Source organism: Monodon monoceros, unplaced genomic scaffold, assembly GCF_005190385.1.
Source record: "Monodon monoceros isolate NGI ecotype Baffin Bay Population unplaced genomic scaffold, NGI_Narwhal_1 Super_Scaffold_18, whole genome shotgun sequence".
NCBI lineage: Eukaryota > Metazoa > Chordata > Mammalia > Artiodactyla > Monodontidae > Monodon > Monodon monoceros.
The window spans coordinates 138,571,116-138,597,639 of record NW_021703774.1 but is presented as its reverse complement, the minus strand read 5'-3'; the positions used below and the strand labels follow the sequence as shown (position 1 = coordinate 138,597,639).

Sequence of the window (26,524 nt, the reverse complement as noted above, 5' to 3'; positions counted from 1 at the left end):
TCTGCTTGGACCCTCACTGGGCCTCAGTTTCCCCATCTATATGATGAGAGTGTTGGACTCATAGCCTGTGGCTATGGCCTTATTTCACAGGCCCTGCCCCAAGACCCGAGCACTTCCTAGGGCTAGGCAAGGGGCTCCTCCGAAGAAGCAGCAGCGGGCAGAGGTGAGAATGTACACAAACCCCCCAGGCCTGCTCTGCCTTTTAGTTGTCCCTCTCCACTCCTAGCCCCATTTCCTAAGGGCCCAGTGGAAGTCTGACCCTACTTTCACAGAGGAGATTAAAACTCATAAAGGGAAGGACCTGCCCAAGACCACACAGCACAAACCTTTCATTAACTTTGGCCACGTGAGTTGTGGCCTCCTCAGCTGTTCCCAAGGGTACGGTAAAATGTGGTATGCAGCTGGGCAAGCCTCCACATCTGGGGCCTCACCCACCCAGCTCCGCCTTACCCTCGATCCCTGCCATAATCATGGGGGTATGGCTGTGACCTTCAGAACCTGAGCTGTCCAGGCCCAGCAAACAGCTGGACCTAGTTGTGAGGTCCCCCACCAAACACCTCCCCTGCTTATTCACTGTGGAACATCCCTGGGCCTGCTTTCTCATCCCTAAAATGGAGACAATGATATGAAAGGGAGAAGTTGTTACCCCCAAATATGCTTCTTAGGCATAAAGATTATTTTAGGCTGATTATTTTTAAGAAACAGCAGACACACAAAAAGCTCTGAAAACCTAGTAGAAGTTACCTTTTTGTACGAGACATTTACATTTATAAGGGAAATCTCCATTTGTAAGATTATCTCTCTCTGTACCAAGAAGAGGAGGATAACTAAATCTCTAGAAACTTATCAGTGGAGAAGGCAGAGACTTAAATCTGCATAACAACCACATACCCTCTTTTACCTGAAAACCTCCCACAACTGGCTCCCTATGCCCCCAAATCTTTTGTCCTTTAGCTGGAGATGGCACTTAAGGTAATGGCTCGGGCCATTTCAGAGAGTTAACTCAGTTTTCCTGAGTCTCTCCCATGTATACAGGAGTTATTAAACTTCAGTTTGCTTTTCTCCTGTTAATCTTATTATGAGGGTCTCAGCCAAGAACCTAGAAGGATGGAGAAAAAATTACTCTTCCTCCCCCACAGATTCTTACCCTCACAGATCTTCTAGAAGAGTTACATAAGATTGAGACACAAAGTTACTCAGTAAATGATAAACACTCTGTGACTGTGACAGCCCAGGAAGCTGGGGTTACCTAGCATGTTGCATGTTGGGGCCAACCCTCACCGTGACTGGAGGAAAGCCCTAGGCTCCATCCTCAGCCTGCCATGGCTGAGGCCCTGCTCTAGGCCCTTTGCAGAAGGCAAACACAGTAGTGCAGATAAGAATAAAAACAGCCGCCATTTATTGGCTCCAGGCCCTACCCCAGGCTCTTTAAATCTGTTCTCTTTGATTCGCAGAACAACACTGCAGAGGGCAGAGGTGGTTATTCCCATTTTACAGATCCTGAAATTGTCCAAGGTGACACAGCTAACAAATGGCAGAGGCTAGATTTTATCCTGTTTATGTGATTCCAACTCTGCTTTTCTGAGTGGATCAGGTTAACTCAGCAGAAGGAACCTCTCTGGACCTCAGTGTCCACATCTGTCCTACGCTCCAGGTGAAAGAGGTTCAGTGGAAAGAATGTTGACAAAACCACTTTTGTGAAAGAAAACCTCTGAATGGATTCAAAGGGCTCTCACCAGCGGCAGCAGGAGGCCCCCGGCTATGGGAGGGAAGGACAGGCACGTGGGGTGACTGTGGGGGAGTGTCAGGGAGACGACAACTCCACCACCTCCCTCAGCTCAGGCTGGCTGTGGGCAGGGCCTACGACGGGTTGCAACGGTCGGACCCACCTGAACAGCTCCACTTCGTCATCCCCGAACGGCTTGTAGTCCTCCTTCCCAAACATGCTGAGGTAGGCGGCCTTCATGTAGATGTAAGTGGCCTGTGTGAGGCAGAGCAACAGTCAGGTGTGAGCAGCCTGCCCTCCAATCGCAGTCCTGAACTGGCACCAGTACCTTACTGGAACCTCACTATGGCCCAGCATAGTAGCTGACATTATATTATCCCCAAGCCCCAGGGGAGAAACTGGGCGAGGAAGCCGAAGCAGCTTGAGGATTTGAGCTAGGAGTTAAATCCACGATGGGCCATGTCTAAGCACTCTCCACTCTGAAGTAGCAGGGCAGACTCAAGCAACTAGAGGATGCACGGGGTGGTGCTGAGGATACGATGGAGACACAAAGACGGGGCAGCACGGGCTGCAGGGAAGCAGCCATTTCAGACTGGGCCCTTGAACGCCAATGGGAAGATTCACAGAGACAGAAAAAGGACCTTCCAGGCAAGGGGAACAGCCTGATCAAAGCCAGGGAGGGCAGAGATGTGTGTACGTAGGATACAAATCACTAGCATAAAGCATGGGATGTATACAAGAAGAGGTGTGAGGCCAGAAGAATAAACAGGGCCCTGGGTCAGGGCTCAGCTCAGGGCCCCTTGGTGAAACTGCCTTGCTGTGTGCCAGGCACTCTACATATATCACCTCACTTGATCCCAAAGACAATGCCAGAAAGGAATCTGTACCCCACCTCTACTTCCTGGGACAGCAGAGCTGCTAGGAGCAGAGCTGGGAGTGACCCCAGGTTTGTGTGGCTTCAAGGGTCTGCCCACTGGATCCACAGCTGCCACAACCACCCCCCCACCCCCTCACCCCCCACCCCCGGCCAAAGATCCATCCCTGAAAGCCGCTCCCCTTTGCCTGAAGTCCAGTGCCAGGGGAGTCTGGCTCTGTGCTGCCCACCAGTGGCCAAGTCTTGAACCACAGCTCCTGCCACCTGGGGCAGCTACCCAGCAAACAAGTGTAGCGGGTGGAGGAGGAAACGGAGCAGGACATCCTGGAGTCTAGTCTTAGGAGAGAGAAGGTGGGAAGCAACCTCCACCTGGGAGCCCCACCCATGCTGAAGCCCAGGGCTACTCCCAGTTCCAGTCTGCCCTCAGCACCGCAGTCTGCCCTTCACAACATGAGGAAAAGCTGGTCTTTGTGGGGTGTGCTGAGAAGAAGCTCCCCTCTGTGAAATCTGTTCCCCATCCCATCTGTAACCTCCCAGTGTCATCTGTGCCTTCTCCCTCTCCCCGGCCCTGGTAGTGAGCCACCAAGCCCTCATGATTTTACCTCCCATATAGCTCCAAAATCCCACTGGCCTTGCCCTAGCCCTCACCTCAATTATTGCACCAGCCTCCACAGCATCTCCCTGCTCCGGGCCACCAGGGATGTCTTTCTGCTGTCCTAGTTCACATGGTTTCCTAACTGATCTCCTGCTCCCCTCCTGGCCCTGCAAGCCATTTTCCACACCACCTGCCACTCTGACCTTTTAGAAGCAGATCACATCAGTCCCTCCTAGACATCGTCTCACGGTATCCCATCACACTTAGGAGAACATCCAAATGCCCTGTCATGGCCTGTGAGACCCTGTGCGGTCCGCCCCATTTCCTCTCCAGTTCCCCTCCACTGTTGCCCCCTCACTCGTATCACTCTAGCCACACTGGCCTCCGGGCTGCTTCCAGAACACATCAACTCATGGCTTCAGCTTCCTCCCCCTCTTGCCCTAATATCTACCAACGCCCTCTGCCTGGACCGTTCTTCACGGAGATGTCCACATGGCTTGCTCCTTCACTTCATTCTGGTGTCTTCTCATAAAGACCTCCCCTGACCACACTGTTCATCACGCCCTGCACCCATACCTTACCCGATTTTTCTTCATCGCACTTGCTGGAACCTGACGTTATCTTACACTGTACATCACCTATTTGTGTGTTTCTTGTCTCTCTCTCTTCCCACTAGAACGTGAGCCTTGAGGGGATCTTTGCTTGGTTCACTTGTGTATGTCCTGCCCTAGAACAGGACCCCGGCATGTGAGCGTGCCCAGCGACTGCAGGAGGGATTTCTTAAAAGCACAAATCTAAGCCACAAGCATGGGCTCCCCCACTGTCAGACTGAAGCCCAAACAGCCACTCAGGGCCCTTGTGACCTGCTTTTCTGGCTCCTCCTCTTCTGGCCACTCTTCCCCATCACTCCTGGAACTCACCTCAGGCCTTTGCCTGTGCTGTCCCTCTGCCTGGGGTGCCATTGTCCTTTCTCTGCCAGGCTCGTCTGCTGGCTTCCTCTAAGAGCCTTCTCCTACTCCCCCGGGACAGCGCACCCTCACTGAGTCCACAGGAATTAGGATGGACGCAGTGACCTAGAGTTGTGAGACCCATGGACATCCAAGTTACCAGGGGATGTGACGGGGCCACACTGGTGGAAAACTGCAGCCACCTTCCCTGATGGGACAGAGTTATCTGTTTGCCTATTGAGTGCACATATTTATTTTGCTGGATTATTCTACCAGGCTCTGTGATATCACAGTCCTTGTCCTCAAGAAGCTTACAGCGAGTGGCTTAGAGGGGCACGGTCCCTCCACAGTCCCTCTGCACTCCCACCCACAAACCCTACGCCCCTGCAGTTCTCTCGGTTTGGGGAGAGAACTTCCACTTTCTCCCCTCTGCCACCCTAATTCCTCCTCCTTCAAGGTTCAGTTCAGACATCTCCTTTTCCAGAAGCCTTCCTTGTCCCCTTGGCTGGGCTGCCCAGGGATGCCTCTGAGCTCCCCGCAGATTCCCCCGTTACAGCACTGAGCACACAGTTGTCACCATCTGGTTTCTGGTCACCCAAGCTGCGAGTACTGCGGGAAACGTGACGGGCCCAAAGGGACGACTCGACATAGTACAGGCAGGGAAGAATGCTGAGCAGAGGGATCGGCACGTATGGCAGTGGCCACAGGCCAACTTCCTAGAGCTGGAAGTTGGTGGACTCCGGTGGCCAAGTGCTGGAGATTAGGGATGAATGAAGCCCCAGAACTCGGGGTGCCACAACCCCTATTTTCACAGGAAACCCTTCTGAGGAAAGTGTTGCAGAGAAAGAGGGGCTGACCTCCCCAAAGTCACAGAGCTGGAGACTGAGCCAACTCAGGAAGCCAGACTCCCTGACACCTGGAGGCCTCGTCCTCCCTCTGCTCCTCACAGCAGCTGTGTGGCCCAGCAAAGTCACACACCCTCTCTAAGCCTCAGTGCCCCTCCTGGGCCTGACGGAGATAACGCCTGGGCACACAGAGCTCCGTGAAAGCCCACTCCTCCTGCGGGCCCCACCTGCCCACACCCAGAGAGCTCCCTTTCAGCTTGGGCCCCAGGTAGGGGGACTGAAAAGGGACTTTCATGCAGGGGTGGGGGAGAGATGAGAAATAGGGATTTAAGGTCATTGAGACACAAGTGCTATGGATTTGACACTACCAGATGCTCTGTGAAGATCTAGATGACTCTAAGACCCTTGGTTCGGAAATCTGTGCTATGGTTACTATGATGATAATGCCTGATACTTATTTCATCACTTACCATGATGTTAAAAGCTGTAAGATGCTGCGCTGAGCATCTGTTTTGTTTCGTTTTGCCTACATGGCATCTCTTTAATGCCCACCCCCATCCACACTTATTCTGGGGCATCACCTCATTTTTCTTCTGGGGAACCACCCATCTCCTACTCCCAATCCATGAGGGGTCCTCCCACCCCTGTTTCCAGGCATTGACTTGTGATCTATGCCAGACCAATGAGGCTCTATCCAGGGACTCTGGTTGAAACCAAAGGGAAGATGTGAGTTAGGGGCAGGCAGCCCATAGCCACCCTGCTGGCAAATGGAGGGAACCTGCCTGTACGACAAAGATGTCATAGAGGAGAGCACAGTCCCAGGTGGAAAAAACAAGCCCAGACGACATAATATGAATTCCTGAATTCAGCCCTACCTGAAGTCAGGTGTGCCTAGAATTTTCGGTTATATGAACCAATGAGCCTTTTATGTTTACACCCGCATAGTCAGGTACTATGTCCACTAGCTCCATGTGACTTTTTACATTTAAGTTAGTTAAAATGGAATAAAATTGAAGACATCCAGTTTCGCAATTGCAGTAGGCACATTTCGAGCGCTCGGTGTGCACGTATGGCTAGGGGCTACCACATTGGACAGTGCAGAAATAGAGCATTTCCGGGACTTCCCTGGCGGCGCAGTGGTTAAGAATCCGCCTGCCAATGCAGGGGACATGGGTTCGAGCCCTGGTCTGGGAAGATCCCACATGCCGCGGAGCAACTAAGCCCGTGCACCACAACTACTGAGCCTGCGTGCCACAACTACTGAGCCCACATGCCACAACTACTGAAGCCCGCGCACCTAGAGCCCATGCTCCGCAACAAGAGAAGCCCGCACACCGCAAAGAAGAGTAGCCCCCGCTCGCCGCAGCTAGAGAAAGACCACGCATAGCAACGAAGACCCAACGCAGCCAAAAATAAATTAATAAATTAATTTAAAAAAAAGAAATAGAGCATTTCCACGGTAATGGAAAGTTCTGTTGGGCGACACTCATACAGACCATGTGAGTCACAACACACTTCTGTCCCTTGTGACTAAAAATCTCGACACACTCTAGTTCTAAAGGTCATCTGTTCCTCATGGTCTTTAGTTTTTTCCAACCCTGAGGCCTAGTAGAATTTGTGGTTTTGGTTAAATTCCAGCTGAGACATCTGCGTTCAGTTAGGGGTTTGGCCCTTGCTCTGGGGGCTCATGGCCAGTGTGGGTTGGCCTGGTCCCCCCGTGCCCCCAGCACATGGTGTCAGCCCACCTTGGACCAGGAGTTCTCCTTGCTGAGCAGGTCTGCGTAGAAGTAGGCCATCTTCCACTGGCCCTTGTAGGTGAAGCACCACATCAGCTCCCAGTAGCACATGTGGTGGAACTGCTTCCAGTGCTGCTGGGCCTCGCAGCACTCCTCGAACCGCCGGATGGCCTGTGGGCACCTGCCGGTCAGCCTCGGCGGGCATCCCCTGGCCTGCCCCCGCCCCGCTCTCTGCACCCTCTGTCCCCGCCCAGCTCCACAGTAGCCCCAGCCTCCTGCCGTGCACAGCGTCCCAGCCCTGTGCCAGGCTCGGGGAGGGGGCGAGGGGCAGCATCGGGGAGACAGGAGTTGTGGCCTCCAGTCCTGGTTCTACCGCCTAAGTCTTACACGACCTTGGGCCCAGTTACTGCCCCTCCTGGGGACTCTGGTCTTGCAGCACAAAATGAAAGGGTGGGACAGAGCTATAATAGAGGGATAACAGGCAGTGGAAAGTGCTAATCTTAAAGTGATATAATAATAACGTCTATGCCTCAGAGCAAATTCCAAAGGTTCCAGAAGCCCCCACGAAGTGACCTGGACCTGGGGCATCTGTCCTGCTGCCTGAGGAACCACAGCCAGGACCAGCGGGAGACGCCAGAACTCCAGGTCACGGAGTCCGTCCTGGGCCTTGGTTTAATGCTGGGGATTCTGCCCGGACCGTGACCCGCCCCTCTCTCACCCCTTCGACGGCTCCCTCCCACCTACAGAGCCCAGACTCCTTAGCCAGACCCTCAAGGTGCCCGCTTCAGCCCCTGGCACCAGGTTCCAGCCTGTCACCCTGCCCTGGACAGCGGATCTTCCCACCCCTCTGCCTTACTCAAGGATGCGGTAGCCCTCCATCTCCCGTTCAAATCCTACTCACCACAAGTGCCAACTCCTCCCTCGTCTTCCCAGACTGCCTCAGTTGGAAGTGCCTCTCCTGGCCCCGCTCTCCCGTAAGTCCTCTCTCGGGGCCCTCCTCCCAGTCTGCCCTGTCCCTGAGTTCGTCTGTGTGTATCTGTCTTCCTACTGGCCTGGGAGACCCGAGGGCCCTCCAGCACCGGCTCCGACCCCCATTACTCACCGTGTCAACATTGCCTTTAATGGCTTCAATCCGCCCCGCAAAGAACAGGAAGATGGCGCCCTGCAACAACACGCATGTGGGTCCGTGTGGGTCCACAAGGCACACGTGGGCTGGGAGTATCTGCCAGGAGGTAGGGCTCACCTTAGGGTATCGCTTCAGGTAGGGTCTCAAGAGCTTCTCTGCCTCCGCGATGTTGACGTTCCCAGTGCCTGAAGGAGGTGGGGGGACAATAGGACACGTCACCATCCTCCCTGGTGATCCGCCTCCCAGCAACCTACCAGGGGCTTCTCAGGGTCTCCGTTTCCCCTCTGTGAAATGGGGATGATAACTCTTCTATCTCCAGGGTGATGTGAGGATTGAATTAGACAGTACAGCCTACAGCATCCTCACACCCTCTCTGAGGTGGGCATGACCCACCCCCATTTCACAGATGAGAAAACTGGGGCTGGAACCCAGTAACAGTGTGAGGAAGCGAGTGGTCAGCAGGCCAGGCCCCAGGACAGTTGACTCAGCTCTGCTGTTTCTGGTTTCAGTGCCCCATCCCCAGTCCTGGGGGCCCGAGCAGGGTCTGCAGCCCCTTGCCCTCTCACCCCCTGCCCTTAGAGCCAAAGCCCAGAGGCCCCAGCACTCGCCCCGAGCGCACTCCTACCGAGCACAAAGGTGAGGAAGGTGTGGTAGCACAGCAGCAGCATGACACAGAGCACGGCGCGGAAGCTGTGCCCTGACGCCCCCTCCTCCAGCTGCAGCAGCCCGTAGTCCTGGAGGAAAGACAGGAACTGGCTGAGGCCAGCAAGGCCTGAGCTCCCCAGAGTCCTCCACGGGACCCAGGGAGGTGGGGGGGGCCTTGGAGGTCACTGGACAGGTGTGAGGGCAATGCTGCCACAGAAGGGACCAGAGAGTGCTGGACTCAGAGTCTGGAGCCCTGGAGGCCGGGTCAGCTGCTCCCAGGCTGTGCAACCTCGAACAAGGGGCTGCCCCTCTCAGTGCCTCAGCCATCTTCCTGAGGGCAGGGGACACCGCTGCCACAGCCAGGGCAAAGGCATGGGTGTCCCCTACCTCCTCAATAGCCCCTTCCCCATTCCCCCCTTTATTCACTTGCTCAGTCCCCATAGTGGGCACCAAAGCCCTGAGTAGCCCCAAGTCTGGTGGGGGAGTAGGAATGACAAGGAGGCAGATAATCCTAACCACAGGCTCAGTGCACAGACAGGGCTTTCGTAAGATTGCTCAGTTCTTGTATTAATTGTTATGATTATGTTCTGATCGTGCCACATAATACGGGTTTTCTGTGTAGTAATGTTTCCTTTAAATAAATTTAAGTAAAAAATATGAATCACATTTGAGAAAAATGATACATAAGTAATAATACAGAGGTGTGTGGACATGGCAAAAATCAGGAAGGGCTGGAGAAAGTCCAAGTTGGAGAAACATTGACCTGATGTAAAAAAAAAAAAAAAAAAAAGCCCCTTGTTTTACAAAACAAAGAGGCCCAGAGGAGGGCGGGCCTTGCTCAGACTCACAGGGAGAAGGGGATGAGGCTGGACTGACCCAGGGCCCCTGACTTCCAGGTTAATGCTTCTTGTACCACATCAGGCCTCCTCCACCAGGGAGCCCTCCCTGATCTGCTACCTGGCACTCAGGTTCCTGCCCTCAGTAAAGCCTCTGGGTGCTTGAGTCCTCTGGTTTCCACCTCAAGGCCCAATGCACAGTAGGGCTTCCCTTGGGCATCTCCCAGACCAGAAAATGGTCCCAAGGGAAGGGACTTGCTCAAGGTCTTCTGAGGGGAGAAGGACCAGGTTCCTGACACCTACCAGGCTCAGAGAATATGGTCCCAGGCTCCTGAAGGACCCCAGGAGCTGCTCTTCACACCCACCCTTACCCGAGAGCCTCTCTACCCTGGGAAGGACCTGGCAGGGATCAATGGCCTCATTTGCAGGAGAGGAGACTGAGGTCCAGAGAGGTCTGAGCCTTGTCCAAGGCCACACACTGAGGGGGGCTAAGCCAGGACTGGCACTCAGGCCCCGCAGCCCCTCAGCCTCACCCTGTCCAGCTGAGCTCCAGCCCTGGGGCTGAGCAGGTTGAGATCCCCAGAAGGAAGGTGGTTACCTTGTTTCCTGAAAACCCCACAAACTCTAGCAGCCGCAGGATCCTGGTAGGAAGCATGGACAGCGTCTGCAGGAAGAGGCAGGTGGACATGTGAAGGGGTGGGGGCTGACCCTCCCAATCTCCAAGCCTCCAGAGTCCTGGGGGTAATCCCAGAGGTGCAGGCCCTGTCTCTGGAATGCCCATGAGGAGACCCTAGGTTTCTGAAAGCCAGCTTCCCCAGATAGAGGCACTACAGAGTGACAATTAGGAGCAGACTGCGTCTAAATCCTAGTCTCACCACTCCCAGCTCGGGCAGCTACATTTCCTCTCTCTGCCTCAGTTTCCTCATCTGTAAAATAGGAATAATAATAGCCCCTACCAGATGGATCAAATTAATATATGTGAAGCACATAATAGGGCCTGCACCTAGCAGTTAGCTATTGTTATTACACTGAATCCCTACTTTGTAACAGGGGCTCTGTCATTGCATTTGATCCTCAGAACAGTCCTGCAAAGAAGGGATCACTAACCCCTTTCAACAGACGGAGAAACAAGGCACAGATAAGTGACAGGATATGTCCGAGGCACCACAGCTCATCAGAGGTGGAGCCAGTTCTCGAACCCCAGACAGTCCAGCTATAACCTGCTAAAGTATCTGATGCACTTGGCAGCTTGTATTTCCCAGCACTTGGGCTGGGATCACTGCTCCCATTTTACATAGGGGAATCTGGAACCCAGAGAGGGGTAAGGACCCCCATCAGAACAGGCTTTGCCTAGAGGGGAGAGAGCCACCCCCTGCCACACTCACACTTTTGGGTAAGTCCCTGGCCACCCAGGGCCAGGAGTCTGAATCGTCAAAGAGCAGCTCCTCCTTCCAGGAGCAGGCACAATTCTTCTGAACCTCCCTGCCTCAGCTCACTGTTCCCTCTGCCTAGAATGCCCTTCCTGCCTGGAAAACGTCCTCCGCTTATGGATCCTTCCAGATCCAGCTCAAATACTATCCCCTCCATGAAACCTTCCCGGGCTCCCCCAGGAAGGAGTCCTGGCTCTCTGTTCCCTGTGGGTCGTCAGCTGTTTCCAGGCCTGTCTCCTTCCCTGCCACTGGTCAATGTTTAACCACCAGCCCTCCAGGGAGGAAAAGGCCCTGATATATTGTGTTTGTCAGTTTCTGGTGCTGTAAAGGCTGCCACTATAGTAGATTTCAAGCTTTCAACTTGCCTTGGGAAGAAACGCACAGAAGGGACTCTGGAGCCACGGCCAGCCCCCATCTCCACCCCAGCTGTGAGCCCCCAGGCTGGCCACGTGTCTGCTTCATCACTGGGGCGCGGGATAGTAGCTCGGCAGAGACCATGGGTAGGGCAGGGATGTGCAGGGGAGATTAATCTTGAACCCAGACACTGTGGATGTGGGAAGGGCATGCCCACTCACCAGGTTGAAGGCTCCCACACCGAGCTTCACTCCTCCTTCAAAGTGCCTGTGGTTCTCTCCCTTGCAGTACTGTGAGGACTGCACGAGGCTGTCTAGCTCCCTGCGGAGGGATGCAAAGCCTGTTTCAGCCACATTTGGGGGGCTGGGTCCTCTTCCAGCTGGGCCCAAGTTGCCCCTGTACTCCTAGCTGATCTCAGAACTCCCTGGCGGTGGATCTGTAACCATCTGGCAATCCAGAGAGCTGATATTCGAGGAATTTCTAGCCCCATCTCCCATCGTAATGACACACCGCTTGCTCTTGAATTTCAGCTATATCAGCCCTAGCACACCCGCCTTGTCCAACATCTAGGCATTTGTTCGTGCTCTGCATTCTGTCTAGAACAGTTTCTCAACCTCGGCACTACTAGTATTTTAGGCTGGATAACCGGATAACTTCTCTGTTCAGGCGGGGGCGGGAGGCCGTCCTGTGCATCCTGGGATGTTCAGCAGCAGCCCTGGCCTCTACCCACTAGACGCCAGCAGCAACCTCCCCCCGTGTGACAATCAAAATGTCTCCAGACATAGCCAAACGTCTCGTGGGAGGAAAAACCGCCCCCAGTTGGGAACCACTGGGTTAACTCCAACACCGCCTCCTTGAGGAAGTCTTCCTGGAGTCTCTTGGTTGGAATCCAACGCTCTTTCTTCTGCTCACCAATAGCTCAGAGTCCATATCCCAGTCTGTCTGGGGTAGGACAGGGGCTTTAAAGATGTACCTGCCTCCCTTCCAGGCCACGAGCATCTTGAGGGCATTCGCTCAGCAAACACGGACTAAGGTTTCTCTGTGCCAAGCACCGGAGGACAGCAGGGAGCAAAGCCATCAAGCTGCTGTCCTCACAACTCTCCCGCTCTTAGAGACAGACCCCTATCGAGTCACTGTGAGGATGAAGAGGAACCCTGGAGCCTGGCCTAGTTTGGCGTTCTGGGAAGGTTTCCTCAAGGAGCTGACATCTGAGCTGAAAACTGAGTGATGAGGAGTTAGCCTGGCACAAAGTATTCCTGACAGAGAAGACAGTGTGTCCCAGGGCCCTGAGGTAGAAATCTGGCATGTTTGAAAACCTGAGGGAAGGCCCAAATGTCTGAGGCACGGTGGGATGGGAGCTATGGCTAGGAGGACAGGGGGACCTCCCAGGAATGACTCGGAAGGACCCAGGACTTTATTCTAAGAGCAAGAGGGGGTCTCAGGAGTTGGCAGGGACTGACTGACCTGACAAGGTTTGTGCTTTGAAAACATCACTCTGGCAGCTGGTAGGGAGACTACAAGGGCCAGAACACAGTCTGGTTTCCCTGAACAATTCCAGCAGGACCCACAAAGTAGTGTGGTGTCCATATACTGCATGGTGTGCTATACCCCAGTAGTACCTGGAAATCAAACTCACCATCTCTTTGCAGGGAAATAGTCACATTAAGTGGGGAAAATAAAGATGATAGTCTCAAGTCAATTCAAGTCAACTTTTAATGGAAAAGGAGTTTCAATGCCAAAATTGGGGCAGTGGGGAGGGTTAATTATTTTCAGAGCTTTTCTGATTTTGGAATTGTAGATAAGGATTGCGGGACCACATTGGGCAGAAGTGCTCTGGACTGAGTCTTCAGTCTTTGCTCCATAAACACGGCCTATGTGTGGCCCAGTGCTGAGATGGCATGGAAATAATCTGGCTCTCGAGGAGCTCCCAGTTTGGAGAGGTGGTGTGTATTATGTAAGCATCATCCCTGTGTACTGGAGGGTTCAAGGAAGGCTTCATGGGGAAAGCGGCATTTGGATGGGGCCTTTACGGATGTGTAGGAGTCCTGCTGCTATTCTCAAAATGACTGTTCCTGTGTCTTTCTCCCACCCCCACCAGACCGAGCTGTTTGTACAGAACATGTGCCTTGTTTTCCCCTAGCTCAGGGTCAGGCACAGAGTCAGCTCTCAGGGGGACCAAATGAACGGATACACCCAGGGGAATAATATTCCAGAAAACTGAAGTCCTGAGGGTACAGAAATCTATCTGAGGTCACATAGCATTCTAGGTTTCCTGCCTCCAGCCAGTGCCCTCTACCTCCCACAAAGCAGCCTGAGGGACACAGGGCAGTAGATGCTGTGGCCTCAGGCCCCCCAGGCCAGCCCCACTCACTTGTAGGTCTGGTAGCTGTTTCGAACTTTGATGCCACCCTTGATGAAGCTCACCATGTTCTCGTCCTGCAGGGGGGAGAGATGCTAAGAGCCGGGCCTGGGTGGGTAGCCACAGGCTTGAGAGGGATCATACAAGGCTCTGGATACTGCCTGGCCCTCCCTGGGCCCAGCTTTATGAGGGGCCCCACGTGGGTGGGGTCAGAGGCCTCCCCACTCTACCCCTGGTACTTGAGATAAGGGTCTTTCTTGCCAAACAAGACCTCCACGATGCCCAGGGCTCAACCACAACCTCCTGTAGCAGGCTCATATGTACATATACTATGTGCGTGGAGAGAGGCCTGGAGGAGATGCTCCCACCGGTTAACAGTGGCGGAACTGTGGAGAAGGAAGGGAGACGTTCATTTTTTGATTGCTTGTGTTTTTTTACAACAAGCAGGTATTTATCACATTTGTAATTTAAAGCGCCAGTACCTGGGGACTTCTCTGGCGGTCCAGTGATGTTGACTCCGTGCTTCCACTAGAGGGGGCACGGGTTCGAACCCTGGTTGGGGAACTAAGATCCCGCATGCCACACAGTGCAGCCAAAAAAACAAAAAAGCACCAATACCTACAGTCCACCTGACAGTTCCACTCCCAGGTATACACCCAAGAGAAATGGATGAACATCTTCAAGAATGCTCACAGAATCACTGTTCATAGCAGCCAAGAACCAGAAACAACCCAGATATCCTTCAGCAGGATAATGGATAAACAAACTGGTATATTCATAGAAGGCAGTATTACACTGCCATGTACGGTTGGGTGAAGAAAGCAAGTCCCACACAGCTTGAGGCCTTAAGAAGCTCAAAGGCAACTAAAACATAACAATATGCTGTTCAGACATGAATAGGAAGCCGAGAAAACCATTTTTAAAAAATAGGGCGGGGGGGCTTCCCTGGTGGCGCAGTGGTTGAGAGTCCGCCTGCTGATGCAGGGGACATGGGTTCGTGCCCCGGTCCGGGAAGATCCCACATGCCGCGGAGCGGCTGGGCCCATGAGCCATGGCCACTAAGCCTGCGCGTCCGGAGCCTGTGCTCCGCAACAGGAGAGGCCACAACAGTGAGAGGCCCGCGTACCGCAAAAAAAAAAAAAAAAAAAAAAAATAGGGCGGGCAATGATAAATACAAACTCTAGGTAGTGGTTTCCCCTGGGGGAAGGGAGGCAGAGGGCAAGGAGATGTGCCAGCAGGGTTCTGTTCTCCGGTTGGGTGGGGGGTTCGTGGGTGATTATTATGTGTAATAATAGAGTAAACAAACAAGGGAAATAAAAGGCCAGTCATGGTGCAATTATTACAGTGATCCTAACGAAGAATTCAGATTAATCCAATTCTAATCATCTGAGCTCCAAAAAGACAGAAAAATCACTAACAAAAATAAACAGTACCCCAACAATAAAATTTATATGTGCCTCTCCACCCCAGTACACCTATTTACATGACGATTATATTTTATAATTATAATCCAGGCTTTTTGGTAAAATCATGACGTGATGGTTCTCATAATTTCCACTGTGGTGAGGAGCATAGGCTCTGAGTTGGCCAGACCTGGTTCAAATCCCAGCTCTGCCATTTGCTAACCATGTGACCCTGGGAAAGCGGTTCCTCCCCCATTAATCCTCCCCATCATAGGCCTGGGAGGTGCTGATTAAATAATACATAGAAATGTAGGTAAAAACAAACATGCAGGGGCTTCCCTGGTGGCGCAGTGGTTGAGAATCTGCCTGCTAATGCAGGGGACACGGGTTCAAGCCCTGGTATGGGAGGATCCCACATGCCGCGGAGCAACTAGGCCTATGAGCCACAACTACTGAGCCTGCACGTCTGGAGCCTGTGCTCCGCAACAAGAGAGGCCGCGATAGTGAGAGGCCTGCGCACCGCGATGAAGAGTGGCCCCCGCTTGCCACAACTAGAGAAAGCCCTTGCACAGAAACGAAGACCCAACACAGCAAAAATAAATAAATAAACTCCTACCCCCAACATCTTAAAAAAAAAAAAAAAACATGCAATGTGTATAAGGTATGTAAAAACAACATGCCTGTGATGTACATACAAAGCCTGGTATGTTGCAGGTTCTACAAGTCAAGTTCTTGAATGAATCACGTTTGATTCATTCAGACTAATCTGCTGAATGAATCAAACGTAAAGCAGGCTCTGTCACCCCCGTGACATGAAAACAGCAGGGAAGCAGCAGTCACGAGGTGGAAGCACATCCTGGTAGTGGGTGGGAACGCGTGTGCTCCGTGTGGAGGGGTAGGGCCCATCACCTCTGCCACTGAGCCTGCCCAGGGCCAGGAGTGTTGGGGTGACGGAGCCTCAGTCCTTGCCTCAACCCCAAGGGGGCTGGGCATGGCTGCTCTAGACCCTTCAGGCTAAGACGTGGTGATCCATCTTCTGAAACCCCCAGGCTGCTTGTACAAGAAGAGGGTTCCTACCTGCAGGAAGGTCAGGGCTGCTCTCTGCAGCAGGCACTCTGCGTAGCAGACCTCAGCGTGGATTTCCACTGCAGGGAGAAAACCAAAGCCCTGCGGCCTCCTGGGACTCTTGGCAGGAGGCTTGGGCCAAATCCTCCTCATCCCACTTCCCAAAAGGCAAAGGGAGCCTGAGTCAGCACCTGCCTGCCACCTCCCGAATCCCCATAACCAGGTTCCCTGGTGGCAGGCACCATTGCCCTGAATTAGCTCACACCCCCGACCCACCCCTGAGAACGTCAGCACAGGACCCTGGGCCTTGTTCTCTTGTCCTCCGGGCGTCACTGTAGGTGCTGTGCACCAACACCCCTACAGTGCTGGGATGAATGGATAAACCCAGGGAAGCCGCAGGCTGCAGGAGTAAGGAAGGAGAACGAGCACAGCCCGAGGAGTCAGGAAAGACTTCCAGAAGAAGACACCTGAGTTGGGCTATTTGAGTTGAACATGGGATGGAAGGATGAGGCAGGAAGAGCTTTCTCGGCAGAGGCCCAGGAAAGCCAAACAACTCAGGTGCCTGGGGGACAGCTGAGCCACAGAAGGTTGAAATGGGGTGGAGCAGGGAGAGATTTAGGGGACAGGGAAAGATGAGGGGCAGAAGTCTGGCTGTAAAGGGTCTTAAACACTGGTGGAGGCCTGCAGATTTGGTCCTGTGGGCAGCAGGGAGCCATGGAAGGTAGGAAGGAGAGAGTGGCACCATCGTAAGCACTGTCTCACACTGGAACCTTCAAAGGGCTCTCGAGGTGGGGAGGGCCATTCGCCCCTGCACTAAAGGGCCCCAAATTGCTTATGGTTGGCTGCTGCTGTCTCCAGGACTGCCACATGTGGTCACGGCACAAAGATGCCACATGGCTCTGGCGGCCCAGACCTTCTCTTCCACGGCCCCCAGCTGTTTCATCTCAGTGTGTCAGCCTCTAGGACCACATTCCCCGCAGGAGCACGTGAGATCACTAAGATAATTAAACCAGTAAACCTAACTGCACACACAGTCCTAAGCCCACACTGGCCTGAGGAGCAAAGTGCATGGACCTTGTGACAGCATTTTCTTACCCAATTTCCAGCAGGTAATACTGTCAGGTAAGTGAGTCTCACCTGCTCCCCCGCCCTCACCACCCCACCCCCACCCCCGCCACCTGAGACCAGTCCTCAAAAGGCCCCAGGTCTGACCCATCTGTGTCCCAGTGTCTAGGGCAGGGACCGGCCCCCTGGGTGACAACTGGGAGGACACCTGTCCCTTCCCACCCCTTCCTGGGCCTGGAACCGGGCTGCCTGGCGTCAGCAGAGTTGAGAGGACATCCCAGATGCCACACCTTCCGTGAATTGGTCCATAGTGGGGCGGTGCAACAGGCTGTTGAAGGAATCTGTTACAGAGTACTTCCTCCGGTGCCTGAAGAGGAAAACGGGATCTCAGGTCATTCAGGGAGGGTGAGCAAGGGGCCCGTGCGCCTCCAACAGCATCTCCTGCCCCTCCCGTAGGACTCCACACACTAAACTCCTGGCAACTCCCCCCAGTCCAGGCCTTCTCACACCCTTGCCCCTGCTGTTGCCTCTGCATGGAGCCCCCTCCCCCGCCCGCTCTACCCTGGCCAGTTCCTAGTCACCCTACAGGACCCAGCTCTGGCATCACCTCCTCCAGGATGCCTTTCTTGCTCCTCCAGCTGGACCCCCACGACCCCATGAGCCTCCCTGCATCGGGCTGGGATGTTACTGTCTGTGCCTGTCTCCCCGATCAGGCAGTTCAGGCGTCAGAGGGGCCAGGGTCTGATGATTCCCTGGGTGGCTAGTGCCCAGCACAGGGCCTGGCCTAGGGCAGGCAGGGGTGTGTCCCACTGAGGGTCTATTCATTCACGCCAGGCAGTTAACGTGTACTGAACACAAACTATGCACCAGGTCCCGTAACCGAAGTCTTCATTCAGTCCCCACAACTACCCTGTCATCACACCCATTTCACAGATGAGGAAAGTTTAGACCAGAAAGGGGCTTGCCCAAGGTCAGCGAGTTATTACGTGACAGAGCTAGGATTTGTCTTCTCCCAAGCCAGCCTGGCCCCTGGAAGCCCTCCGTGACTGGCTCAGACCACACAGCTCCTGAGGCAGTGCTAACAGGGATGGGTTTTAGCACTTGGGGATCCCTTTTCTTAGCCAAAAGGAGTAGGACTAATAGTGGCATGTTAGGCACTGGGATAGGCCAAGGTGACAGAAGGATGGGCCTCACAACCCCTCATCCCTGTCCACACCCCCGGCCGCGACCTCTGACAGAGCGACTGGGCCTCCTTCAACATGTTGCCAGCAAGCAGGATGTCCTGGGGGTCAAAGGTCATCATGGCCTGCATCTCCAGGATGGTGGCATACGTCAGTGAGTGGTACATGCTCTCCTTGGTTCTGCCAGAGAGAAGGGACACGAGAGCATAAACTCCTAGAACTCCAAGGTAGCTGACCCTGTGTCATCACCCACCGTTCCCTCCCCCATCCTGCATGGGAGGAAACACAGGTCCAGAGAGGGGAAGGGACTCGCCAAGGGCTGACCCTTCCATTGCTGCTCAGGCGGCCTCGGATCCCAGCATCTCTTCTTCCTGCTGAGTGGCTCTACGTGACTCTAAATCTGAGCCTCGGTTTCTCACCCATCCCATATGGACGGTAGCAGCAAGGCTGCCGTGAGGACTCCGAAAGAGCTCCGCAGTGTGTTGGCCTGAGGTGGTACTCCCCTGCGCCAGGGCCTGCCTCTCACCTGCTGCCCCACCTACTGCAGGTCCTGTCTGTGGGGTCTCTTCTCTCCTCAAGCCCCACCTCGGGCTTGCCCATCCTTGTTCCCTGGACCTCACTGACCTCGCCACCTCCTGCCTCTCCCCACCCCATCATCTGATCCTGTTGCTCTCTGGCTGAGCCCTCCTGTGACTTCCACATCCCATGAGACAATGCTGGGGGCCCGAGGTGCCACCATCACAGGCCCTGCCCACCTCTCCAGCCCAGCCCTCGTATCACTTCTGCTTCTGACCCACCATCTGGTCACAGTCAAGACTATACCACACTGAACCACACACACTCTCCTCGAGAAAAGCCCACATCTTCCCTCCTGCAGGCCTTTGTCCTTGCTGTTCCCTCAGCCTGAAATGCCCATCCCTTACCCCTGACTCATCTGTCAAGGCCCTCAAATGCCTCAAAGGCCACTGGGAATCCAGGGCTCCCTCCCAAAGGGAGCATGTGTCTATAACTGAGGCACAGGTCACACTGAACTTATACCAGCCGAGGCTCAGCTCTCTCCCAGACTGTGGGCTCCTCAAGGACAGCACTTGTGTGAGATTTATCTCTGACTCAGCACCAAGGTGACAGGGCTGAGCGAGCCGGTCTCAGGAAGCCTCCCCGTCCTGTCTCCCGGCTCTGCCACAGCCCCAGACCTTGCATCTAAAGGGTGTTGGGGGGAAGAGGGGTGGCATTTAGTCTAACACACGCAGAGAGCAACAGGCAAGGAAGGATGGGACCAATGCCAGTCCTCCTCTGTACGTGGGGAAGTCACAATGTATCTGGGCCTTGATTTATGCTTCTGCAAAATGGGGACAGTAATGCTGGCCCACCCGAGTCCATGTGGGTCTGGCTGGGGATTACCCTTGCCTGGCACACGGTAGATGCTGCAGCGATGTTTTGCTCCCTTCCCTACACCCCCTTATTATTTTCCAAACTCCTCAGTGCCAGGCTTATGCTGAGAACTTCAGGGGAGAGAGAAGATGACTAAGGTTTACAGACCATCTATTCTATCGTAAGACTTCACCTGTTCCTCATTCATAAAGCACCTCTGTAAATTAAGTTGCTTTTTTACTTCTGGGTGATTCTCAGGTGATATTATCCTTGGAAGTCAAAGGTTCATGAAGGAGAACAGTCCTGGCAGCTGTTGGGACACCTCCCAGGTCTCTGCTAGAACTGCTTATCTGAGGGCAGTGGCTTGTGGAAAGGAGGCCACAGTCTGCAGTGGGGTTACAGAACTCAGGCTTCAGAGTCTCTCAGACACAGGTTGGAATCCTGGCCTCGCTAGTCACCAGCTGTGTGATCCTCGTGAGCCTTGTAGCCTCTCTGAGCCTCAGGCTTTTCCTCTGTAAAATGGATACAATAACCCTTCTCTCCCAGGACTTTGGGTGGCTTAAGTAGGGTGCTCAGGCCAGGGCCATAACACCGATGTTCAATGAATGTGAGTCTGAGTCCCTCTGTGTCCTGCCAGGGTCAAGGGTCATTGCCCTACATAAAAACTTTCTCCCTGAGGAAGGGTTTCCCGGGCAGCACACAGACCCACCTCCCAGGTAACCCCCTTCCCCCAGGCCTCTCCAACTCTCATCCTCCTCGCCCCCAGGTCCCAGGCCCAGACTCAGCCACACTTGCCCAGCCCAGTAGGAGGGAGAGCCCCTCCTGGGCAGCTGGCAGGCGAAATGGAATTTCTAGTCTGAGGCCCAAGGCCCCGACAGGCACCTGCAGCTGGGAATCCTAGCCCCTCCCCAGCCCATGACATGGAAGCCCCCAACTCTGGTCTGGACTGGGATTCAGGGCACAGAGGTATAACAACCCCCCAGACCTCAGGCACCCCAAGTTTAGTCTGCACTCCACAAAGTCCTTGTTGTACATATGGCGACCAGACCCCTAGAAGCAACGATCCCCTCACCTCTGAGCTAGACCCACCTCTAGGACATGATGCCCAATGGGGTCTCACCTGCCAGGCCTAGACCAGCTGTCAAGATGGGGAGGGCACTGGAAGAGCCATCGGAAGAGCAGGGTGTTGGGACTGGGGACTCCTTGGCCACCTGGAGGTCTGCTAAGCCCAGCGGCCTCCAGCCCCTCCCTCCTCTGCCGGTAGCCAGGCTCAGGTCCTTGTCAGCTAGTCATCAGCCACCCTGTCCTCACCATCAGGACGGCTGACTCTGACCCAAACCCCACTGCTGTTTCCTGGGGACGCCCCTGCAGTCACAGCCTAAGGCCTTACTTCCCGAGGACTCTCTGGGCGAGGAGGCCCCCCTGCAGCCTGTCTCAGAGACAGACCTCCTGCCTCCAAGCCACTTTCCTTCACCCTCATGAAATCCCCCCACGCCTCTCAGACCCACCTCGCTGCCCTCCTCTCCAGCCCAACCACCTTCCGGGGGACTCATATCCCCAGTCCACCTTCCATCACCCTGCCCTCTCCGTTCTGGGACCATCCCCAGCCAGGCTGACTATCTGTCTTCCTCAAATACACTAGACCCTTGTTCACTGCCAGGCCTCGGCACCGGCTGTTCCTCTGCCTGGAAATGCCCTCTCCATCTGGCTGACTCCTTCTCGTCCAACCTCTCTCAACTTAAATGTCACTTCCTCCAGGAAGACTTCCGGGGCTGGCTGAACACAGGTGTGCGATCTGTGCAGTCACACGGGGCTCCATGCTTGGTTTAATGCTCTGCTGTCACCGTCTTGAAACCCTTAATAATTTTTGAACAAAGAATTCCACATTTTCACGTTGCAGTGCACCCCGGGAGGTATGTGGCTGGTCCTAAAGCCATTATTACTTGTTTCACTTGGTGCCGTGAGGAACCCTGCGAAGGGCCCACGCCCCGCTCGGTACTGCAGCCCCAGCACCCGGCCCACCGCCGGCCACAAGAGGGCACTCCTGAGGTGCTGCCGAGTGAACGGGCCCCAGGCGCCCAACTGCCCCGTCCCATGGGTCACACCTTGACCTCCCCGTCAGCCCAGAGGCCAGCTCTGCTTCTGGAGTCCTGCACGATACCACCCACCCTCCCAGCCACAGACTCCCCGCCTGCCGCCTGTGCGCTCTCTCCAGTCACTCCCACTGCGCCATCCCCCCACCTCCAGCCTGTCCTCTCTCCCTGACCCCCTAGCTGACCTTCCTCATACCAGCCACTCTCTTGTCAAAACCCTCACTGCTGGCCTGCCAACTCCTGCTGCCCTGGTTAGGAGCCGCGCGACCGCCTAGTTTCTCCGCGGCGCTGCCACTGAGCAAGGCAGGAGGAAGCCGCCAGCCACACGGACGGGCACGCTCTAACCGGGGCCCCCAGCCTCGGCCCATCGTGCCACTCATGAACTTCTGCCCAGTCCCTGCCACCTCCCCAGCCCAGCACCAGCCTGGCCCCTTCCTCTCAGCAGGGGACTTTGCTTCCTCCCCCAGAGGGATCTGGGACAGTGCAGGGGCACACCACCCTCCCTCGGCCCCACACACCTGTTCTACCTCCTTCCCTCCCTCCTGGAAGACGCGGCACGTGTGAGGTCTTCTGTGCCAGGGAAACTCCACCTGCTTGAGATCCAGGATGGCCCAGGAGGCAAAGTGTGGGTTGTGGAGCTGAATGGGGCTGAATGTGCATCCTGGTCCTGCTGCTTATCAACCATGACCATTTTTTTCATCAAATGAGTAGTGTAGCTACCATGTTCCAGAGACAGTGCTCAGGGACACACACAGCGTGAAGTAAAATAAACCAGAAGCTACTCAAAGAAGTGAAAAAGGGAAAGCAAATGGTGTATATATGGTGACATATATACACCAATCTGTATAAAACAGATAACTAATAAGAACCTGCTGTAAAACAAACAACAAAGTAGTATAACATGCAGGTTCTGGTGTTAGTTTGGGGGAAAGAAAAAAGAAAGAAGTGAAAAAGGGAAAGCAGAAGCTGGGGCGGGGGGAGGCTTGGAGAGCCCAGTTACTCCCCGAGGGCAAAGTGTCGGTGACAGTGAAACGAGACACCACGCGTGCTATGGGGAGCAGTGGATGACACTGACCCCCAGCATCCTTCACAGCTTCAGTGGCTGTGAATGGGGAGAGGAGACCATTTTTGAGCAAGAATTATTTTATCTAGACCAGTGGTTCTTAACAGAGATGGGGAGGTATTTTTACTGAATCTGCCCACCCCTCCCCTGACAGCTAGCAATTTCTGGAAACATTATTTGGTTGTCACAAGAAGGGATGGGGAGTGTGCTCATGACATCCACTGTTTGGGGAGGAAGCACTTCAACTCAAAAGAAAGTAAAGACCCTTTTCCGGAATGGGGCAGGAGTCAAGAGAAAGAGAGGTTACAGTGCCTCATGTGTGAGATGAACGGTGGCCTCACAGGAAGCCTGTTCTCTCTGTGGTGCTTCCTTCAGGGCAGGCGTTGCCTCTCGGGGGCCTGAGTTGCAGGACCCCTAGTAGAGGGCCCTCCTGAGGTGAGGGAAGGTGAGGCAGCCCCTCAGCGAGGAGGGGGCCGAGGGCGGCAGGAGGGCGTTGAGGGGGCAGTGGCAGAGAGGAGCCACTTCGGGACAGGTAGTGACCAGGAGGGAAGGGGAGCCGGGGAGCCTCCCTAAAGCACTGGGAGGGGAGCCTGGATGTTCGGTGATGGGGCAAGATGGGGCCTGGCCTGCCTCAGGCAGCGGCCCCACTCCCGAGCAGACCCGGCCCTGCCGTACCGCAAGCCGGATCCCCCCAGAGGGTGGGGATGAGGTGTGAGGACTTCTCGCGGAGGGACTACCGTACGACTCAGGACCACCAAGCCCTGGAGCTGCCCTGCTCAGAAGCTGGGCCACTGACCCCAGACAGGAGATCAATGGGTCAGTCAGGTCTAGAGAAACTGAACAGGCCTGGCTTGAGGCTTGGGGAAAGTCATCCCCCTACCCCAGCACTTGCTTTCTTCCCTGGGGACCTGGGGGAACCAGTTGTGGCAGAGGACAACCTAGAGCTGCAAAGAGGGGATCGGGCAAGCAGGCAGCAGACATGATTAGACCCCTGGCCCCTCACCCCTATCCCAGTCCCGGAACTCAGGCGGCCAGGGGCTCTCTGTCCAGACTGAGGAATGGAGGATTCTTCTCTGGAAAAGCTAACATCTGGGGCCCGCTCTCTGCCAGATCATCCAAAAGCTGATCCCACCAATTACAAGGCTTCTTGGCCCAGACCTTCCAGTTGGCCTTTGAGTGAATGTGCTCTTAAATACGACCAGACAGCCAGCCAGGGACCATTGGGCATTTCAGGGTAGCGCCCCCCGCCCTACCATGAGGAGAGTACTCCCCCCATTACACAGAAAAAGGAAACCTGGAGAAAGCCAAGATTATGCAGGGAAAGAATAAAATACTTTTAAAAGAGATAATATTCTGTGATAATAGTAATAACAACAATAAATACTTATTAGAGGGCTTGTTACATGCCAGGTCCTATCCTCAGGACACTCATATTTTTAAATATACATATAAAGAACACAGTGCACTCATAAACAAAGAATAAGATGTTTTAGGAAAAAAGGAACATTCAGAGAACACTGAAGAGTACTAGGGAATTAATCATATGATTACACACAAGAAAGAAAAGTCAGCGGATTTAATGATAAGGTTGAGGAGCTGTCCCATAAATCAGAGGAAAAAAGATAAAGAAATGCGAGGGGGGTGGTGTGCGGATAAATACCTTAGAAGAGGACTGATCCAGGAAGTCCAATACCTGCCTTAAACAAAGCCCAGGAAAGGGAAACAGAACGTGGAAGGATCATACGAGAGAATTTCCTAGAACTCAGTTTCCGAATAAAAAAATACCAAGAGGACTTCCCCGTTGACGCAGTGGTTGGGAATCCGCCTGCTAACCTGGGGACATGGGTTCGAGCCCTGGTCTGGGAAGATCCCACATGCCACGGAGTAACTAAGCCCGTGTGCCACAATACTGAGCCTGTGGTCTAGGGCCCATGAGCCACAACTACTGAGTCCGTGTGCTGCAACTACTGAAGCCCGCGCGCCTAGAGCCTGTGCTCGGCAACAAGAGAAGCCACTGCAATGAGAAGCCCGCACATCGTACTGAAGAGTAGTCCCCGCTCGCTGCAACTAGAGGAAGCCCGTGTGCAGCAACGAAGACCCCGCGCAGCCAAAACAAACAAAGAAAAGAAAATGCCAAGTAAAAAGACCTACATTCTGGCACATCATTGTGAAATTTCAGATTTGCAGGAATAAAAGAGAAGATCCTAAACATCTCTGGAGAAGGAAAAAAGACCCCATGCCATGTAAGAAGAATCAGGATTCTCCCGGCTACAGTACATGCCAGAAAACAGGACAGAAAACAACGCCTTCAAAATTCTGAGGGGGAAAGATCATATTCATGCAACTGTCTCTTTGGAAATTTCTAGAGGACATGCTCTAGTAAAATGAGGGAGGATACAGATATGAGAGAGAAAAATCCAGGCCAAGCAAACAGGGGAGAAGCAAAGGGGATTCCAGGAGCCGGCTGGAAGGTGGCCAGTAAACAGGCCTGTCCTCCAGGGGAGAGGTTTCCAGGAAAAAGAGGGACTGAGGGCTTACCTGATATGTCTGAGTATTTACGGAAAACCTCATGACTTGATGGAGTAGTTATAAAGAGTTCAGGATAAACGTATAGCGAATCAGGCAAATGAAAAAAACAAGACAATTATTAACTCCAGAAAGAAAATGTAATCTTATAATGTAAGACTTGTCTCTGCAATGAGCATAATTACATAGTTATAATAATGAAAATACTGATCACTGATTTAGCCAGATATTGTGATATAATGATAGGAGGAGGGAAGGGAGGTGAGGCAGGGGTATAAGAAAGCTAAATTCTTGTCAACCATCAGGTGATGTGTAAAAGCAAAAAGTAACAAGAGTGAATTTTATGGTATGTGAATTATATCTCAACTTAATTTCAGTTTTTAAAAAATTGAAAAAAGTGGTAAGTAAAGAAAGAGCACTCTAAGCATATTATTTAGAAATAAGGCAGGGACTTCCCTGGTGGCGCAGTGGTTAAGAATCTGCCTGCCAATGCAGGGGACCCGGGTTCAATCCCTGGTCGGGGAAGATCCCACATACCACAGAGTAACTAAGCCCGTGTGCCACAACTACTGAGCCTGCGCTCTAGAGCCCCAAGCCACAACTACTGAGCCCACACGCCACAACTACTGAAGCCTGCGCACCCTAGAGCCCACGCACCGCCAACTACTGAAGACTGCACACTCTAGGGGCCGAGTGCCACAACCACTGAGCCCGCGTGCTGCAACTACTGAAGCCCACGTGCCTAGAGCCTGTGCTCCGCAACAAGAGAAGCCACCGCAATGAGAAGCCCGCACACCGCAACTAGAGAAAGCCTGCGCGCAATGCAGCCAAAAAAAGAAATAAGGCAGTCAACACTAGAAGAAATGGCTAAACTACTGTCATCATTGCCCTAAAGCCTTGAGTAAAAGCAACTCAAGTCTTCAGTGCTTTGGAGGAAAATAACAAAAAGGGGCTGTTTTAGAGCTGGATTCAGTGGGAACAAGAAATCAAAGTGGAAGAAGCTGCAAGACCTGAGGGGAAGGAAGTCACAGTGACCTTGGGGAGGGCCTGGCTGTTCCTGGCTGTGGAATGGGGACCCTGAGCCATTTTTATGGGATTCTCAGGGGTCATAGTGACCCAGAAGGCCGAAGGCATTGAGTTACACAGGGTTCCTCTCACATAAAACCTCTGGTTCTCCATCTGGCATCCCCATCCCTACACTTACATGTGTGCGTGCACGTGCGCGCGCATGCGCACGCACACACACACACACACACACACACACACACACACACACACACACAC

At 53.8% G+C, this 26,524-nt stretch overlaps 1 protein-coding gene across 5 annotated transcripts in view; it reads right to left on the bottom strand.

Annotated features, from left to right (window-relative positions):
• Positions 1 to 26,524, bottom strand: part of TTC39A (tetratricopeptide repeat domain 39A) — a 61,652-nt gene that overhangs the window by 5,611 nt on the left and 29,517 nt on the right. For all 5 annotated transcript variants that reach the window (XM_029227726.1, XM_029227730.1, XM_029227725.1 and 2 more), the window contains 11 exons: positions 18,236 to 18,367; positions 17,297 to 17,373; positions 15,954 to 16,021; positions 13,486 to 13,550; positions 11,336 to 11,435; positions 9,929 to 9,994; positions 8,475 to 8,583; positions 7,967 to 8,034; positions 7,826 to 7,885; positions 6,733 to 6,894; positions 1,890 to 1,981 (listed from right to left, as the gene is read on the bottom strand). In XM_029227726.1, coding sequence (XP_029083559.1) covers positions 1,890 to 1,981; positions 6,733 to 6,894; positions 7,826 to 7,885; positions 7,967 to 8,034; positions 8,475 to 8,583; positions 9,929 to 9,994; positions 11,336 to 11,435; positions 13,486 to 13,550; positions 15,954 to 16,021; positions 17,297 to 17,373; positions 18,236 to 18,367 — 999 coding nt within the window. The remainder of the gene's footprint in view (positions 1 to 1,889; positions 1,982 to 6,732; positions 6,895 to 7,825; positions 7,886 to 7,966; positions 8,035 to 8,474; positions 8,584 to 9,928; positions 9,995 to 11,335; positions 11,436 to 13,485; positions 13,551 to 15,953; positions 16,022 to 17,296; positions 17,374 to 18,235; positions 18,368 to 26,524) is intronic.